This window comes from Musca autumnalis, unplaced genomic scaffold (assembly GCF_047663935.1).
Source record: "Musca autumnalis isolate F117 unplaced genomic scaffold, ASM4766393v1 scaffold_5, whole genome shotgun sequence".
Classification (NCBI taxonomy): Eukaryota; Metazoa; Arthropoda; class Insecta; order Diptera; family Muscidae; genus Musca; species Musca autumnalis.
The window spans coordinates 53773963-53793549 of record NW_027412088.1 but is presented as its reverse complement, the minus strand read 5'-3'; the positions used below and the strand labels follow the sequence as shown (position 1 = coordinate 53793549).

At 37.2% G+C, this 19587-nt stretch overlaps 1 protein-coding gene across 8 annotated transcripts in view; it reads left to right on the top strand.

The window, feature by feature from the left end:
* The window catches only part of fdl (beta acetylhexosaminidase fused lobes), a 236394-nt gene that overhangs the window by 148926 nt on the left and 67881 nt on the right, over nucleotides 1-19587 (top strand). The window contains exons 1-2 of one of the 8 annotated variants that reach the window (XM_073955228.1): nucleotides 2011-2463; nucleotides 9631-10021. The exons of 2 other annotated variants lie outside the window; for them this stretch is intronic. In XM_073955228.1, the coding sequence (XP_073811329.1) occupies nucleotides 9966-10021 (56 nt within the window). In that variant the 5' untranslated portion in view covers nucleotides 2011-2463; nucleotides 9631-9965. Of the gene's footprint in view, nucleotides 1-2010; nucleotides 2464-9630; nucleotides 10022-19587 lie in introns of those variants that run through there. 5 more of the 8 variants (XM_073955227.1, XM_073955231.1, XM_073955232.1 and 2 more) reach the window with 5 other exon arrangements.

The window sequence follows — 19587 nt, the reverse complement described above, 5'->3', positions numbered from 1 at the left end:
AAACTCCACGATTATTTCCATGAAGGTCCCTACAAAATATTCTTTAAAAACTCCTAATGGTCCTTCCTTATATTGCCTCTGAAATATTCTTTAAAAACTCCACCATTATTGCCCTGATAGTTCCTCCAAAATATTCTATAACAAAACTACACCTCTTTTTCCCTGGTGTTAGCTAGGAAATATTCATTAAAAACTCCACGATTATTGACCTGAAGGTGCCTCCAAAATTTTTTTAAAAACTCCACAAATATTGCCTTTATGGTCCCTCCAAAATATTCCTAAAAACTCATTGATTATTGCCGTGCTTGTCCTTTCAAAATATTCTTTATAAACTCCACGATTTTTATTATTATTTATTATTGATCCCTCTGAAATATTTTTTTTTAAATCTCCATGATTATTGCCCTTTTGGTTCCTCCTAAATTTTCTTTAACAACTCCACGATAATTGCCCTGAAGTTCCTCCAAAATATTCTGTTAAAACTCCACGAATACTGCCGTGATAGTCCCTCCAAATTTTTTTAACTCCACGATTATTGCCTTATATTCTGTCTAAAATATTCTTTAAAAACTCTACGATTATTGCCATGATGGCCCCTCCAAAATATTCTTTATTGCCCTGATGGTATCTCCAAAATATTCTTTAGAAATTCCACGATTATTGCTCTGGTGGTCCCTACAAAATATTAAAAAAAAAAAAACTCAATGATTATCGACCCGAAGGGCCCTCCAAAAAATTCTTGAAAATACTCCATGGTTATTTTCCTGAAGGTCCCTTGAAATTATTCTTTTAAAACTCGACGATTGTTACCCTAATGGTTATGTTTCTATGAATTGTATTAAATTTAATTAATTACAGCGGTACGTATACGTATTGGCAGACTGTATACGTTACTATATCCATGGCATATATGTATGACGGTGGCGTATACGCAACGACCACAATTATACGTAATTACAATAAATGGTATAGAAATCAAATAATACAAAAATTAAGTTGATAATAATGACCAATTTGGAAAACACAGTTTGTGGGGATTGATCAGGGAGATTGTGGCTTTTATAAAAATGAAAGAAATCACAACTCCATTTCTTTTTTTATACCTGACCTAAAGCCATTTGCCGATATTATTGTCTTCATTTTGTGAACCTTACCTAATGTAATGGCTTTTCTGTCGACTTTGTTTCTTTACTTCGTTTTTAAAATAATTCCAAATTTCCATGTAACGAAGTAACTCTACAAATGAATCCGCCAAAATTTGACATTTGTCTTTGAATGTGTGTGTTTGTCTGTATCTCACTTTTCATGTGATTTTGAATAGTAGTTGAGTTGTGTGTGCGCCTCAGTACTAGTTTAACATGGTGTTGGTTGAATAAGGTCGCTGAAAGTTGTATAGGGTGGGTGGTGGTTCGTTGTTATTGCTGTTGTATTATTATTTTTGTTGTTGTTGTTGGTGTGTCATTAACATTTTATAACATGCAATTTTTTTATATGGAAAAGAACCTTCAACACTGGCGAGATTTCTAGCAACACTAATAGTTAGGATGGCGGAATGGCTTGATGGTTGGTTGGATGGCTGGGCTGACTGGCTAAGGGTGCGTGTCAATATAAATTTGCATGGCTGTGTGTGTGAGTGTTAATTTGTATCTATGTGAAATGCATGTGAAAATAAGTGTAAACACAACAATAACTAAAAGCAAACATATTAAAAAACTTCTATACACGCACATACTCACACACACACTCATACACGTGGCTAGAAGGCCTAGCAATATTCATAAAAAAACAGCAACGGCAACAACAACATTTCCAGAAAGAAAGCAAAAAACACCACTCGCAGCAGAAGAAGAACATTCGTGTTTATGGATTTACATGGAAAATACATTGAAACAGCCATCATGCAGCCAACCGCCGCCTGCCCGGCGGCAGCCATGCAACCAGCCATCCATCCCTAGCTAGCTAGAAGAGAAAGAAAAAAAAAACAGAAAAACAAATAATAATTTTTGCTTTAGTTCCACCACGTTTCACGTTTTCCTTTTCAGTTTCAAACTTGGCTTCGGTCTTGGTATCCCCTTTTTTTGCTTGTTGCCACAACGAACAGATTGTTGATTCCGGGAAACTTAGTGACTGACAGACAGTCGTTATAATGTGAAAGTGATAGCAAAAGTGAAATGTCTAGTTGTGATTTGCGCGCGGTTATTCCCAGTATTTTTTGTGGTCTTTTTGTTGTGTTGCGATTGGTTTGTCAGTTAAATTTGCAATTTCCAAAAGAAGGCGTGTGTGTCCCAATTTTTGTTAACTGTTTCCAGTATTTTATCATTGATAATTATCTTCGTCAGCTTCGTCATTTATTTTAGCCGATCCTAACTGGATTAAATGTTATTCGTTTAACTTATCCATACCCATATTTCGTGGAATGAAAACAGTGGTTTACAAGTAGTTTTTTTTGCCAATGAATAGAAGGTGCGTATACACGGTGTCGTTATGTATACGACAGGGTGTCATAGTTTTGGGTTATGCCGACGTATAAGTTGTGACAGCAAGTATACGTACCCGTGTATTGTATGTGTCAACTGTTGAATTGCTTTAGCCCAGATATGCCCATTGTCCTATATATAGGACACACAAAATTCTTGTTTTCATGACATGCCAGCCTTATCAAAGTACCGTTTTTATTGCTGACCTCAAGGATATAGCTAGAAGTATATCTCGACACCATTTCGGACGGGCCAAGTACACAAAATTGTAATTTTTGTGAGAAAAAAAATGTCTTAAAAATGATCATGATCATTATCAAGCCTATATCTGGGTTAGTGCTAAAAGAAATAACGGTCCTTTTAAAAATATTCTTTAAAAAAATCATGTGGATCTGACGACACTTAAAAGCATATCCTCATACAACTATCTCCATCATGAATTTGAGATGAAATTGTGAGTCATTATCATGTATGGAGTAGTAAGCATGTCCGCCTAGGTTACATTTTATTGCCGAGGTAATACTCTCAGAAAAAACCGGCCCTCATTTTCTGAGTATTTCTGCTTTGAAAAAAATAAGTAAAAAAGTATCAGTCGGCTTTGCCGACAGAGATATGTCCTCAGCCAGCTTATGTGAATTGAAACTTTCATCTACGGACAGATCGAATGAATTTAGGGTATTTTCAGAATTGTGTGGACCTTTTTGGACATTTGAACATGCCGACAAAAATGTGGTTTAAAGTTAAAAAGTGGTGCTGAGGAGGTACTTAAAGGAATGGACCGACATAGTGCATTATGGAAGTGGATCTTATTTTAGGAGTCATGTTTTTTCGATAGATATCGCGCCCACTTGTAATTTCAGTGGGTCATCGTATAACTTTTGGACCAGTATGTCAAGAAGCATGGACTTGTCCACGGAAAAGTCCGACCACAACGAACAGCTTTGGTCTACATTTCCAAAGGAGCTCCGAACAGACCCTAAACTGTACTTAGACACAAATGTTGAACTTTTGTGGGGGAAGTACCCTAAGGAGAGGACCAATATGGGTCATTTTAGAAATTAAACTAAATTTGGACAAACTATTAGGAGATCCAAAGTTTGGACCAAATTGGTTGTCCCGTTCGAGAGATATCGTGCATGCCTTTTTAGTGACTTTTGTAAATATTGAACCGGTATTGCCCATCATCGAACTGAAAAAAAAAGACGAAGGCCAAATTTTGGACCAAATCGGTTGATCAATTCGAGAGTTATCGTGCTCTCCAGTTATAGGGGGTGCCATAGGGGTTATTTGCACCATTCGCGCGGTTTTCTCAAGAAGTATGGACTGGCCCCCCGAAAAAAACTTTTATTGACGTAATTGAGGTAGCGACTGCAAGTTTCTTCAACAAAAATCAAAGTGATTCGAGAGCAGGTCTTAAAGTGAACTTATCCGAAATTTTGTGTGATAGTTACCAGAAGGAGTGGAGAAATATAGTCCATATTCGATTAGGATGTGTAAAGTATGGACCAAATCGGTCGCTCCCTTCAAGAGTTATCGTCCGCACAATTTTTCCGAATATTTTTGAACTTTTGTGGGGGAAGTGCCGGATGGAGTGGACCGATATAAGCCATCTTCGACAAAAATCAAAGTGATACGAGAGAGGGTCCTAAAGTGAACTTATCCGAAATTTTGTGTGCAAGGTACCCGAAGGAGAGGGCAAATATAGTCCATATTCGAGCCTGATATATATCTGGTATATACTGTATTAGGATGTCTAACGTGTGGACCAAATCGGTCGCTCCCTTCAAGAGTTATCGTGCGCACAATTTTTCTCCGAACATTTTTTTTGCACCCTTCAGACTATTTTCTCAGGAAGAATGGACTTGCCCGTCATGAAGCTTGTATCGTCGTAATGCGGGCAGTGAATACAAGTTGTTACAACAAAACTCAAAGCGATTCGAGATCAGGTCCTAAACTGAACTTATCCCAAATTTTGTGTGGGAGGTACCCGAAGGAGTGGACCGATTGATTTCATACTGGAACCTCATCTAAGTCTGATAGAAATTTCACGTTGTGCAAAAAGTTGACCAAATCGGTTAGTCCCTTCAAGAGTTATCGTGCGCACAAATTTTCCGAACATTTTCGAACTTCTGTGGGGAGGTACCGAAAGGAGTGGACCGATATAAACCGATTGATTCCATATTGGAACCTCATCTAAGTCAAGATGTGCAAAGTATTGACCAAATTGGTTACTCCCCTTAAGAGCTATCGTGGGCACAAATTTTCCGAACATTTTCGAACTTTTGTGGGGAAGGTACCGGAAGGAGTGGACCAATATGACTTATCTTCGAACTTAAACTAAGTTTAGACAAAGCATTACGCCAAATTTTGGACCGAATCGACAGATCCGTTCGAGAGTTATCTTGCGCTCCAAGCACTACACACGGTGTATAGTGGTTTTTTGCACCTTTCAGACTATTTTCTCAGGAAGTATGGACTTGCCCCTGATGAATCTTGTACCGTTGTAATGTGTAAGTTGTTACAACAAAAATCAAAGCGATTCGAGAGCAGGTCCTAAACTGAACTCTTCCGAACTTTTGTGTGGGAGGTACATGAAGGAGTGGACTGATTGATTCCATATTGGAACCTCATATAAGTCTGATAGAAATTTCACAATGTGAAAATTATGGATCAAATCGGTTACTCACTTTAAGAGTTATTGTGCGCACAAAATTTTCGAACATTTTCGAACTTTTGTGGGGTTGATACCGGAAGGAGTGGATTTCGTCCAAACACACTTGGGGTCTAAAACCATTGTTTCGATGAGGCAAAACCACCCGACTTAATAACCTATGAACGCCGTACTTTTCTAAACCATGTGAATGCTGATTGGCAAGGGTTCAGGCAAGCTGCCCTTTCAATCAAATATTCGAGTAGCTGAGAGAACTTTCCGGGACATCATCACTGTAGCTGCCGTTCGCTACATACCTGCTGGTCTAATACCCGAAATCAGACCAAATTTCCCTGCAAAGGTGACGGGACGAGCAAATGGACGTGATGATCTTCGTACGTATGGACCCTGAGGACCCAATAGTTAGAGAACTTACTCTTGAAGTCAACAGGCTAGTAGACGAATACATATAAGCGGAAAAATGCCTAGATCACCTGAAGCAATGCAACATTAGTACAGGCTTAAGTAAATTGTGGGCAACGGTTAAATCACACTTGAATCCGGCGAGACAATAACTGACGCAACGAAGTGCGTGTGTAGTAGCAAAGAATCTAAAGGCACTACTTGTACCCATGATAAGAAGCAGGTTCATAATTGTCCAACATCAGCAGTGATCCCGGAAAATACACAGCAACATAAAAACATTACAAGCCATAACCACACATATCAGTCCAGGACTGAAGCAGAGTAGGTCGTGCGACTGAAAAGTTATGGTGGTTCTTCACCTATCGAAGGACTTCGAGACCGTCAGCCATACCAAGCTGATAAGAGAAGACCAGTCTACAATCGTGTTTGAAACGTTGGTTAATCAACTATATATGCGGACACCAGATATTTGTGGAATTTAGAAACAAAAAATCCAAAATGCGTAGAGTGAAATAGAGAGTTCCCAAGGCGGGGTGATATCTCTGAATTGCCACACCCTCCAGTCGGAATAGAGATCGTAATGTATATGGATGATTGTACATGGTCGATGGTGCCCTGATTCCGATGACTAACTTCCCCAAAATATTGGGTGTAACATTCGATTGCATGTTTAAGATCATGCATGTTTTAAGATCAAAAGTAGGAACAAGATCCTCAAGTCGCTGGCCGGCAGTATTTGGGGTGCTGACAAAGAAAACTTGTGTGAAAATTTGTGCTAAGCTATGCGGTGCCACCGTGGAATGCAAATATAAGCGCTATGCTGGGGAAAGAATATTTAAACCTGAAAGAATGCCATCCTGAGGACTGCATCAGGGTGTCTTCTCATGACACCAGTGGGTTATCTTCATGAGAGACGAAGGTTTTACCGGTGCATCAACACAACACGATGTTGTTGATGCAGTACCTGCTTTCCTGTCACGATGGGCAGGCTTCCCCCACCCTGGTAAATCAGGAGAGGTCCTCATGATCTAGAGAGAGGGCCAAAGTTATAAACAGGAATCACTAGACCAGCGAGCCTATCAGGCAGGCTTGGATAGCAGTGCAGAGCTACTTGGGAACCACCACCCAACCACCGCAGCAGAAGCTGCCGCCAGGTTTTAGCCCAGTTAAGATTCGGACGATGCAGCCACGAATTGATGCCACGATACCCAACACATGGCCGGCATGTGGATTGGCACCACACGACACGCTGCATTTGTACCTGTCTCCTGTCTTCCTTATTGACGCAACCAGTTCAAATTGCAGAATTTTTAGAGTTTGGATACAAAGGAACCAGAAACTGATAACTGAAATAATACACGATCGAACCTATTTACGTTGCTACAACAACAACAATCGATGACAATTTAAAACAATCCTCGAAAAGCCAATGGCGAGTGATGTTATATAAGGCTGTGTCCCATAAGCCTTAGGTTAAAACACGAGTGGTACTTTGATAGGTTGGTTATTTGTCTCCGCTGTGTGGATTGTTACTGCAATCTCGCAGCTATTCGTCTTTGGATAGAGGTGATGACTTGGCGAGGACATGAAAAGGTGGAATGTTGATAAATTTGAGACCCTTCGTCTAACTCCGCCTGGAATGAGAAGAAACGATCGTATTAAGATTGAAGCGAATGAATCGCAGGAAGGAAACACATGATCGCGCGAAGAGAAAGAATTGCAAGAAGCTAACAACTCGCAGTAAACGAAGAGATCGCAGAAAGCGAACGAATCGCAGTACGAAGACCTTGGCTTTGCACAAACCCGACCGCGAACACTGCCACAAGTCAATTTCGCTAGTACTCTGTGTGATTGCAACGATGAACCCCTTCTTGTGTTGAAAACTGAAACACTTATCTGAGGAGCAATAAGAAGTTATTCAGAATTATTTCCTCACACCTTACAAAGAATTCGAATTTAACGTAGGACAGGGATGTGTAGGTTGACAAAGAAAAATTAAGCTGAACAAGTAAAAACTCGTTAAGTTCGGCCGGGCCAAACTTTTTATACCCTCCACCATAAAGTAGTCTTAATTAAAATGGAATAATTAGTGTTCTTTCACAATTTTAGGCGGAAAAATTGTTCGACCATGGATAGATACTCCAGTTGCCTAAATTATCTAATCTAATCTAAAAAATGTGTTCAGCTAGGTGAAATGTACCACCTACGGGACTATATCAAAGAGTCAACCTATCTTTATAATTTTTGGTGAAAAAGTTTTATAACTGCAGGGAACCTCAAAAGTCAAATTGAGAGTAGTTCCATCAAACAATGTAGACCCTCAAAATACCGAAAATCGTTATATAGGAGCTATACGAAAACATGGACCTATGTTGACGAATTTTACTGAAGAAGTTTCATGGCCATTGAGAACTTTTAATGTCAAATTACAGCTAGTTCGGTTAAAAACTGTAGCTTAAATTCTCAAAACACCGAAAATTCGGAGGTACCGTTATATGGGACCTATACCAAAACATGGACCTATATTGACGATATTTGGTGGAGAAGTTTCATGACCACTGAGAACCTCAAATGTCAAATTGCAGCTAGTTCGCTTAAAAATTATAGCTAAAATTCCCAAAATACCGAAAATTGGGAGGTACCGTTATATGGGGGCTATACCAAAACATGGACTTATGTTGACGATGTTTGGTGGAGAAGTTTCATGACCACTGAGAACCTCAAATGTCAAATTACAGCTAGTTCGGTTAAAAATTTTAGAGAAAATTCTCAAAATACAGAAAATCGGGAGCTACCGTTATATGGGGGTTACACCAAAACATGGACCTATGCCCATATCCTATAAGTTTGTTGATCACTAGGAACCCCAAATGTCAAATTATAGCTAATTCGGTTTGAAAATGTGACTAAAAACGTCAAAATACCTGAAATCGGGCGGTACCGTTATATGGGGGCTATACCAAAACGTGGACCGATATAGCCATCATTGAACTTGACCTGCCTCCAAACAAAAGACGCATCTTCCCTACCTCCATTTTTGTGGATGCTAGAGTGATTACCACAGAAGGACGGATGGACGGACATACATATATCGACTCAGAATTTTACGCTGATCAAGAATATATATACTTTATAGGGTCGTAAATGAATATTTCAATGCGTTACAAACGGAAAAACAAACTTAAAATACCCTCCATACTATGGTGGAGGGTATAAAAATGAATGAATTATTAAATCAAGGCGGAGGGACCAGGTAAATGTAGCGGCCACGTTTCAGGCCCTTATATAGTACTGCAAATCGTTTGTGAGATACCCGAAGGAGTGGACTGATACAGGCTATATTCTAACCTGATTTATTTCTGAAAGAAATATTAGGATGTGTAAAATTTGGATCAATTTGATTTGATTGAGTCCTATCCGTCAGTCTGACTTGACTGGCTGGCTAGTCGAAATTTAGGTCAAATTGAAAGATGGCCCATATCGGTGCACTGAGTCGGATACATCCCACACAACATTTTTTTTCCAAAACTCCAACAATTTGTCCTCTTTCGGGGGCAAGATGTGAGATAATGTCCTCAAGCTCTTGACCCTGCGGGTGCCGGTTTAAATAACTGATTAGCACGATATCTTAGAATTGAGCATCTGGGTTAGCCGATACTTTGCATATCATAAAATTTTAGTCAAACATATATCAATTTTCAAGAACGTAACGTATTGGGCAACGCCTTATGGTACCTCCCTCACAAAAGTTCAAAACTTTCCTGTCATAAAAAAATTCACAGTGACCAACTGAAATGGTTGTTTGGCACGATATCTTTCAAAAAGAATGACTCCCAAAATTAAGTTCATTTCCAAGATGGACTATGGTGTGGTGGTGGTGGAAATTTTAATATAATGCAGTGTTTGTTATAATGACTACCACATTATATATGCAATGCTCCTGAGATAGGACCCCGACATTACCTAACAATTTCGGGTACACCTTAGAATATATTTCTGTCAGCAAAACTGAATGATTGTTTTTTACTTGCTATTATTAAATGTGATGTTTTGAACCGGACTACCTCTGTAAACCAGTGTAATTATTCCCTCTCCATCCCTGCGTGCATCTCTTATTACTGGCGAAAAAATAGTTCTCGAAAATAACAACACTTAGTGAAGAGTAGTAATGCCAAAGTTATGCACATAAATAACAAGTAACAATGTAACGCGCTTGCATACATGTGTCTCTGGAACTGTTTACATGACCGCGTGCTTTTTTTGTTGTTTTGCACTTCATACGAACAACTATAAGTGCTCATTAAGAAACTATGATCCCTTATGAGTGGGTGTGACCTCCAACAGTATTAACTTTTCTTCAAGCGATTTACATTGAAACGACGAAAAACAATAAACAAAACAAAAGACAAACTATGAATATTCTTATGCATTTATTGTATCTTAGAACGTATGCGGAAAGTTCGCCATGGTAAGTAAAAAAAAGAATAGAATGATTTAAAATATTCTATTTTATTTAGATTTTATTCCATAACAACAAATGGAGGTGAAAGTCTGGGGCACGGAAAATTTCTCTTGGGAAAGAAAGGCCTTGGTGAGTACATTAAGAACCCCCGTATGACAGATCCACGAAAACGCGACAAAATCGATTAGTTGTCAATGAGAGCCGTACTTAAAATTATCTGAGCGACATTTTCGCAGAACATTTCGAAGCTGAAAAACGCCATCTTGTGGTACTTTTATAGCGGCTCTTAAAATAAAGAACGAAAAGGACATGGAAGGAAGCGAGTTAGAAGGTCGAAGTGCTCTACGAAAATTATCCTCATTCGATTTGACTGAAGACATGCCATCTCAAAAATAAGCTAAAGCAACAGTGAACAAAGATATAACGCTAATTCCTGACGGCTTACAGGGTCTCTAGCAAAAACTTCATCACGCCATAACGCGGAAGTTCGACTCACTTCGGATCTTTCCTTTGGGATTCTTACTATACTCACAAAGGGCTTTCATCTCCAAAAGGTATTATCTCTGCCCCAAAATTTGTGTTCACAGTGTTATAAAAAGAAAATCTATCGGCTTTATCCTAATTCCTTTGGATATGGTAGCGTATAACTTCTGACAATAGTAATACGCTCTACTTTACCATCTATATTAATAAAAAAGTAAAGAGATTGACTGACTGATTGATTCATCAACGCCCAGACGAAATGGCTTAAGCTAGAATCTTGAAATTTTGGGTGAGGGTCACTCTTGGTCCAAAGGTGCGTACGAGAACGCTACGAAAAGTACTAAAAGGCACTAAATATTTGGCGAACTGCTACATCTAGAATTCTGAAATTTGGAATGACGGCCACTGGTAGAGTGTAGGATATTGTACCAAAGGGTTTTTAGAAATTTGAACTAAAAGTCTTCGAAAAGTACTAAAATTTGCTAAATTTGGTACCATTTGGTATTATGTGAATGGATAGATTTAAAAACTTGAAATTTGGAATTAGAATCAAGTTTGAAGAATATCGTTGGTATAAGGGACGATTTTGGAAATGTGTATTCATGTATACAAAAAGTATTAATGGTACTAAATGTGGTACCACTTGGATTTGGAGGAAAGTCCGTCCTTGGGAATCACGAAATTTTAAATTAACATTACTGTCGGAGTGTAGAATTGAGTCATGGAGGTAATTTTGGAAAATCGTACTTATTTGTACAAAAAGTACCAAGTGGTACTAAATTTCGGTACAATATGGATATGGATAGAGCTGGAATCCTGAATTTTTAATTTAAAATTACAGTTGGTGTTTGGATGTAGTGTGTGCCACCGTGCACTATAGGTAATTTGCCCAGTTTTTGAGGCAAAAAGTCGATTTTGCATTTTTTAATAATAATAATTTTTTAGTTGGCATTAAAAAAAGAACATGTCAAAATTTATTAATATGAATGATATATTTCAAAATAGCGTCATTATCGCGGTTTAAATTGCAGTCAAAGTGAGAATTTCGAAGAAGAACTAAAAAATATATATATTTTAAGATATATTTCAATGTATTTAAAACCGCGGAAAAATAAACCAAATGTAAATATATGAAAAATGGGATAGATTGGTAATTGCGAGAGGAATTTATTTAATATATAATATAGCTTAAACATTATGGGTAGCGACCAAAAAACACAAAAAGTCAAAAATAAATATTTTATTTTTATTAAACTCACTTCATATAGACTTATACTAAATTGGCCGTGTTTGGCCGTGATTCTGCTATTGGGAATATCTTCAACAAAGGGTTCTGAATCAACTACATAATTACCAAGGTGCGATTTTTTGCGTTTTTTGAGTTATATCACTTTTTTGAAGGGCCCTCCTTGCAGAAAAATATATATTTTTTTAATTTTTTGTTTGGTGAAGGAAATATTAAATACGAAAAAGCATCCGATTTGACCTAAAAAGACATTTTCTTTAAAGAAATATTCACCATGTGTTCTAAAAATGTACATAGGTGTTGTGATCAACATTTTTGTTAATTATAGCTGTAATAAGTTCTAACTAGGGATCATGATTGCGTGATTTATTTGGTCCTTTAAAAATATAATATTTATACAGATCTTTTCGCGAATAAATATTTTAAACATATCAATGTTTATAAAAATCTTTTGGCGGATCAGTACTTTAGTTCATTGTAACCGTTTTTCTTTTATTGTAACCGCTTTTATTGGGTTGGAACGGATAAAATAGGTAAAATGAGAATAGGGGGTAGGAAAAAGAAAAGTTGTTCGTTATATCCTGCGTTCGTTATAGACGTATTCGTCTGTAAAATTTTTATTAAAGCCTACTTTTCAATATCATATATTTAAATATTTGAAACAGTGCTTAAATTCGTCGCTATCCGCTTCTGCTTTAAAGCGGGCCTGAAAATCGTAACAAATTGTAAAAAATTCTATTCGCGGGGTAACAGCTTTTGTTTGTTATAGTCGTGGTCGTTTTAAGAAGTTGAATGTGTGTACAAATTTTAAGAAAAATTCTTTGGAAACATAAAACTTTGTTCGCTATAAACGCAGTTTCTTATAACCGATGTTCGCTATATCCGAATTTTACGTTGTAATTCTTTGTTTTATCTTACTTTTGCATATAAAGCAATAAAAATGTATAAAAAGCCCACATATCCACCGCTATTAATTTTTGCCTCAAAAACAGGCCAAATTACCTATAGTGCCGTGGTGCAGTGGTATGCACGCAGAAGGTCGTGGGTTCGATTCCGCGGCCTGGCAACATCAAAATTTTCAACGGTGGCAAAATATCCCTCAGTAATGTAGGCGACATTTTCTGAGCATTTCAGCCATGTAAAACTTCTATATAAAGTGGTGTCGTAAGACACGCCGTTCGGACTCGGCGATAAACAGTAGGTCCTATATCATTGAGCTAATATGAATCGGGGTGCACTCATTGGTATGAGAGAAGTCTCCCCTGTCCCGTCTGGGATGTTTGTGGAACAATTATATATTATTTGGATGTAGTTTCAGAAATTCGCTCTTAGGTGTACGAAAAATACTAAATAGTACTAAATCTCGTAAAATTGGGATTTGGCCGAAAGTATATAGCAGGAATCCTGAAGTTTGGAATTAATCTTACTCCTGGCTTGTAGGATTGAGTTATGGAGTTAGTTTTGGAAAATCGCACTTATGTGTAAAAAAAGTACAGAATGGTTCTAAATTTGGTACAATTTGGATTTGTGTTAACCAATAGAGGCGGAATTATGAAATTAGGAATTAAGATTTCTGTTGGAGTATAGGATTGCGTTATAGTGGTAGTTTTGGAATTTTTAAATGTGTACTAAATGTTACTTCTATTGGTACAATTTGAATTTTGGTGAACGAATAGAGTTGGAATCATAAAATGTTGAACTAAGATTACAGTTGGACTGTTGTGTTACTACATTTCGTACAATTTGGATTTGGGTGAACGGATAGAGGTGGAATCCTGAAATATTCAATTATGATTAATGTTGGACTTTTGGATTAAGATATAGAGGTTGGTTTGGAAATTAGTACTTATGTGTACTAAATGGTACTAAATTTGTTACAATTTGGATTTGAGCGAACGGAGAGAGTTGGCGTTAGGGTCGCAGTTGGTTTGTAGGGTTGAGATATGAAGTGGTTTTGGTAATTAATATGTAAGCGTACGAAAAGTATCAAATGTCCTATATATGAAAGTGGTAGTAATACAGTCTTAATTCTGAAATTTGGTAGTATTGCCACTTTTGGTGTGTAGAGTTGAGATATGGAGCAGGTTTTGGAAAAAGTTATATAATATTACGAAAGATACTAAATGGTACACCCAATACAAAAGGGTGTAGGGATAGAGTAACAATTCATTAGTTGAGGTTGAGATATGGAGGTAGTTTTGGAAACACATACCGTAGGTATACGAAAGGTACAAAATAGTACCAAATTCTGTGTAGGGCGTAGGGGTAGAAGCGTAATTTTTAAATTAGTCAGTTAGTATTGGGTCTTTCTGGAATCCTGAAATTGTGTATAAGGGCAACTGTTGACGTGTAGGATTGAGATAAGAAGGTTGCTTTGAAAATGCTTACTATAAATAGTACTATATTTGGAAAATTTTGATATTAGATAAAGGGTCACAGGTGATGTGTAGGGTCGATAAGAGGAGAAATAGGAACTATAAGCGTTACTATAAATATAAATAGTTATGACTATATTTAGGTCTTTGACACTTAAATTTAGGATTTTTCAAAAAGTGGAGTTAATCATGTGTGCACTGAGCGGCTCAAATGGTACTAAATTTGGTAAAACTTGGATGAAAGGATAAACCTGGAATTCTGATATTAAAGTCACGGCTGGTGCGTAGGGTAAAGAGAAGGAGGTTGATTTGGAAATGGATACTATAGATGTGAAAAAAGCATTACATTTGGAATTGGATGAAGGGATAGAATTGGGATTCTGAAATATGGAAGGAGTGTCACTGTTGAGGTGTTTGGTTTGTTATTAATTCGAACGAATTTGAATTCGAATCGACTTACAGAAACCGGCCGGTCATATGTGTACGAAAAGTAATAATTTTGTATCGTTAGTAATTATGTGATTAGGAATCGAATTTTGTAATTTGAACAAATCATTTTACTTTATGAATTGTCAATGCATCCTGTTGTGCACATGCTAGTTTAATATAGATACATTTAGCAAATATATTGAAATGTTGTTTTCATGCCTATTGTAACGACACATAAGACCCTTTGAAGGTCTGCTCTCTCTATTTCTCTATTGATTGCTTCCTGATTATAGGAGACCTTTTGAATGCCTTTACACTGCAGAAGACCTTTTGAAGGTTTTCTGTCCATGGATTACCTTTTAAATATCTCATGTCGTCTATGCAATACAGTTTGAAGGACTTTTGTCTATAGAAGACCCTTCCGTCTATAGAAATCCTGTTGATGGTCTTCTGTCTGCAGTCTTTTAAAGGCATGCTGTCTATAGAAGACCCTTTGAAGGACTTTTGCTTATAGCAGAAATTTTTTTCTCTATAGAAAACCTTTTGAAAATCTTCTGCCTATAGAATATCCTTTGAGGGTCTTCTCTTTATAAAATATTCTTTGAGCGTTTTCGATCTATAGAGAAGGTTTTCTGTCCACAGATAAGCTTTTTGAGGTCTTCTGTTTATAGAATACATTTAGAAAATATTTTCTCTTTAGAAGACCTTTTGAAGGCCTTCTGTCTACAGAATACCCTTTAATGGCCTGCTGTCTATGGGAGACTCTTCGAAGGCCTTCTGTCTATAGAAGACCAGTGGAGAGTCTTCTGCCTGAAGAAGGGTTTTTTCTGGTCTTCTCCCTATATAAGACCCTTTAAAGATCTTTAGTCTACAGATGACCTTTTGAAGGTCTTCTGTTTATAGAAGGTCTTCTCTTTATTAAAGATCTGTTGAAGCTGTTCTCTCGATAGAAAAGCTGTTGACGGGTTTCTGTCACGGAAGGCCTTTTTATACCCTCAGCATTTATGCTAACGAGGGTATATACACTTTTATACGGGGAAAATGTGCCTCATCGAAATAATGGTTTTAGACCCCAAGTATGTTTGGACGAAATGTGTTTCAGACAATTTGGAGTTGATTTAGCCATGTCCGTCTGTCTGTCTGGCTGGCTGGTGCGCACGATAACTCTCGAATGGATCAACCGATTCGGTCCAAAATTTGGCTTTCGTAATATTTTGCCCAAACTTATTTTAACCCACTTAAAGCCACTGGTCGTTTAAACGCCAGCAAAAAATGTGAACAAAAATGCAGGTAAAAAACAGTTAAATACGTGTTTTATTGCGGAGCTTTTTGTATTTTGTAATTGTTGGCTCAAAGATCTGTCCTTCCCCGTTCATAAAATGACATTTAGCCTGCGTAGTTTTTCGCGGTTCGGTCACAAAAATAACCCTTTTCGTGAAGTGATTTTTTGATTTCCTTACAATGGCAAAAAACACATAAGTAGATCATTTACACTTATACAACGCAGAGATTAGTTAGAAAACATTTGAAAGTATTATTCTAAAAACATAAATTGTTAATACAAAGTAAGATTTATTCTGTATTACCCTGCAAAGTTAGCTGTCCGTTTAAACGGACAGTGGCAAAATCCACTACCGTAAATTTGTATGGGAAATTGGAGTTTTTTAGAATTATGGATAAAGTAAACATGCCATTCTTTAGGACGTACGATGGAAAATATGTTATAAAATGAAGAATATAGAGAATATATTTAAAAATATAGAACAGTTGGCTTTGTGCGTACGACTAAAAATGAAGTTTACTTTATACATATTTGTAAAAAACACCAATTTCCCATACAAATTTATGGTAGTGGATTTTGCCACTGTCCGTTTTAACGGACACCCGATTCAGGAAAAACTATAGGTTTTAAAAAAAAAGTTATTTTTTAAAAATTGCTTAAAAATGAAAATAAAACTAAATTCAATAAAAAAATTTCAAATTTTCCAAAAAAAATTTTTCTGGCGCTAAGTGGGTTAAGTTCGAAGATGGCTTATATCGGTCCACTCCTTCCGGTACCTCCCCCACAAAAGTTCGAAAATGTTCGGAAAATTTGTGCGCACGATAACTCTTGAAGGGAATAACCAATTTGGCCCATACTTTGTACATCGTGCAATTTCTACCAGACTTAAATGAGGTTCCAATATGGACACAATTGGTCCACTCCTTCGGGTACCTCCCACACAAAATTTCGGAAAAGTTCAGTTTAAGACCTGCTCTCGAATCGCTTTGATTTTTGTTGTAACAACTTGTATTTACTGTCCGCCATACGACGGTACAAATTTCATCAGGGGCAAATCCATACTTCCTGAGCAAATAGCCTGAAAGGCGCAAAAAACCCCTATGACACCGTGTGTAGTGGTTGGAGCGCAAGATAAATCTCGAACGTATCTGCCGATTCGATCCAAATTTTGGCTTTCGTACCTCCCACACAAAATTTCGGATAAGTTCCCTTTAAGACCTGCTCTCGAATCACTTTGATTTTTGTTGAAGCGATTTGCATTCCCTTCCCTCATTACGACGGTAAAAGTTATTTCAGGGGCAAGTCCATATTTCTTGGGTGTAAAAAACTCTATGTCACGATAACTCTCGAAATGTTCAACCGATTTGGTCCAACATTTGGTCTTCGTCATATTTTATCCAAACTTAGTTTCATGGGGCAATACAGGACCACAACTGCCGGTACTTTTGCCCCAATAAAATGTCTCTAAATGCTAGGATGATATCACTTGAATTTGTCAACCAATTTGGTCCAAACTTTGGTTGTCCTAATATTTTGTCAAAATTTAGTTTAACTTCTAAAATGGACCATATCGCTCCTCCCTAAGGGTACATCCCCCCAAAAGTTCAACATTTGTGTCTAAGTGCAGTTAATTCCTAATCCACATTTTTGTCGACAAGTTCAAATGTTTAAACAGGGCCACAAAATTCTGAAGAGACCCTAAATACATTCGATCTGCCCGTAGATGAATGTTGCACTTCACATTGGCTGAGGGTATATCTCTGTCGGCAAAGCCGACTGACACTTTTTTACTTGTTGAGGTTTGATGTGTATAGAAGACCTTTTGAAGGTTTGCTGTCTATAAAATACATTCAGAAGGTCGCTGCTCTTTAGAAAACGTTTTGAAGATCTTTAGTCTTCGGAAGACTTTTTAAAGTCCTTCTGTCAATAGAAGATTTTCTTTTTCAAGAAGATCTTTTGAAAGTCTTATCTTTATAAAATACCCTTTGAAGGCCTTCTCTCTTTAAGAGACCTTTTTGAGGTCTTCTGTGTATAGAAGACCTTTTCTGCCTATAGAATACCTTTGAAGATTTTCAGTCTATTAAAGAACTTTGAAATGCCTGCTATCTATAGAAGACCATTTCAATGCCTTCTGTATACAGATGACCCTTTGATGATCTTCTATCTATTGAAGATCCTTTGAAGGTTTTCTGTCTATAGAAAACACTATAAAATATTCTGCCTATAGAAGACCTTTTTCTGGCATTCTCTCTATAGAAAACCTTTAGAAGGCCTTCTGTCTATAGAAAACCTTTTAAAGGCCTGCACCCTACAAACCTTTTTCTGTATATAGAAGACCCTTGAAGGTCTTCTACCTATAGAAGACCTTTTATGGTCTTCTCTATATAGCAGACCTTTTAAACGCCTTCTGTCTATAGAAGACCCTTCGAATGTCTTCTGTCTTTAGAAGACAATTGACCTTCAAATTGTAAAATGTCTTTTAAAGACATTCTGTCTATAGGAGACCCTTTGTCTACAGACCTTTTGAAGACCATCTGTTTATAAAATACCCTTTGAAGGTTTTCTGTCTACATACCTTTTGAAGGCCTTCTGTCTATGGTAGACCCTTTGATTTTCTTCTGCGTATATAAGACCTTTTGATGGCCTTCTGCCTATAGAAAACCTTTTAAAAGTCTTCTGTCTATTAAAGAACTATGAGAGGCTTTCTATCTATAGAAGACCTTCTGTTTACAGCGGTGGTGCTCAAAAATTTTTGTGCATTAGACTCTCTGAGCGAGTCTTTCCTTTACTAAACCACGACAAATGAGAATAAAGAGAACATATGTTGTTGTTGCAGTCACGTTAACGTACATATGTATATGGATGATCTTGGCTGGTCTACAGAAACCCCGATACCATTGTCTTCTACTTTTTGTCTCTTTCATAATTAGCCATATTCGTCTTATCTCTTTTTAATTTCAATATTATTCCTAATTTATTTTTTTACAAAATTCTAAATATTTCAACATTGTCCCATTCTCATATCTTGTTATGTTTAATATGTATATCTCGTTCGCCAAGTTTTTTTTCTGCGCTTCCAGCTAACGCATTTGTCTGGCTAATTTTTGCATCTCTTATTGCACGGCTAAAAAAAGAAACGCAACAAAAGGGAAGCAAGGCCACCACTTTGCCATTATTAATTATTCAATGTCAGTTGAAGCAAAATGCGTGAGAATTTTCCTTTTCACATTGGTGGATACGTTAGAAAAAAAAATGACTGACGGTTTGTATTTTTCCACTATGGTTGTTTCCGTCTATTTTTTTGTTCTGATTTTGCAAAGAGACCAACCCTTTTACGTAGGGGCGGAGGTGGGTTTTGTGTACGTAAACCTAAACTGACTAATTGCAGACAGCCTAAGATTAACCACGATGACGTGGATGACAACTACAATGCAAGGGATTTTTCCGTAATCTTTTTTCTTTTCTTTTTTTTTTGTTTCTCTGTTAAATTGGCCAAGAAAATAATGATGACAATTAGTGTGTTGGCTTGAATCCACTAGATGCTTAGACGACCGACCGACTACTGCTTGTCACAAGAATTGTTTTCCAAAAATAAGTGGTGAAGGGGAAAAATTTAAAATTTATTTAAATGTTTTTAATGAGGCTGGTTTAATAAATTTGAAGTACCGGAGGAGTGAACCGAAGAAGTAGGCTTGTAACATTTGTTGTTTTGCCACACACATCCTCTGTGGGCTGCCACCCACATACCTTAGTTTGC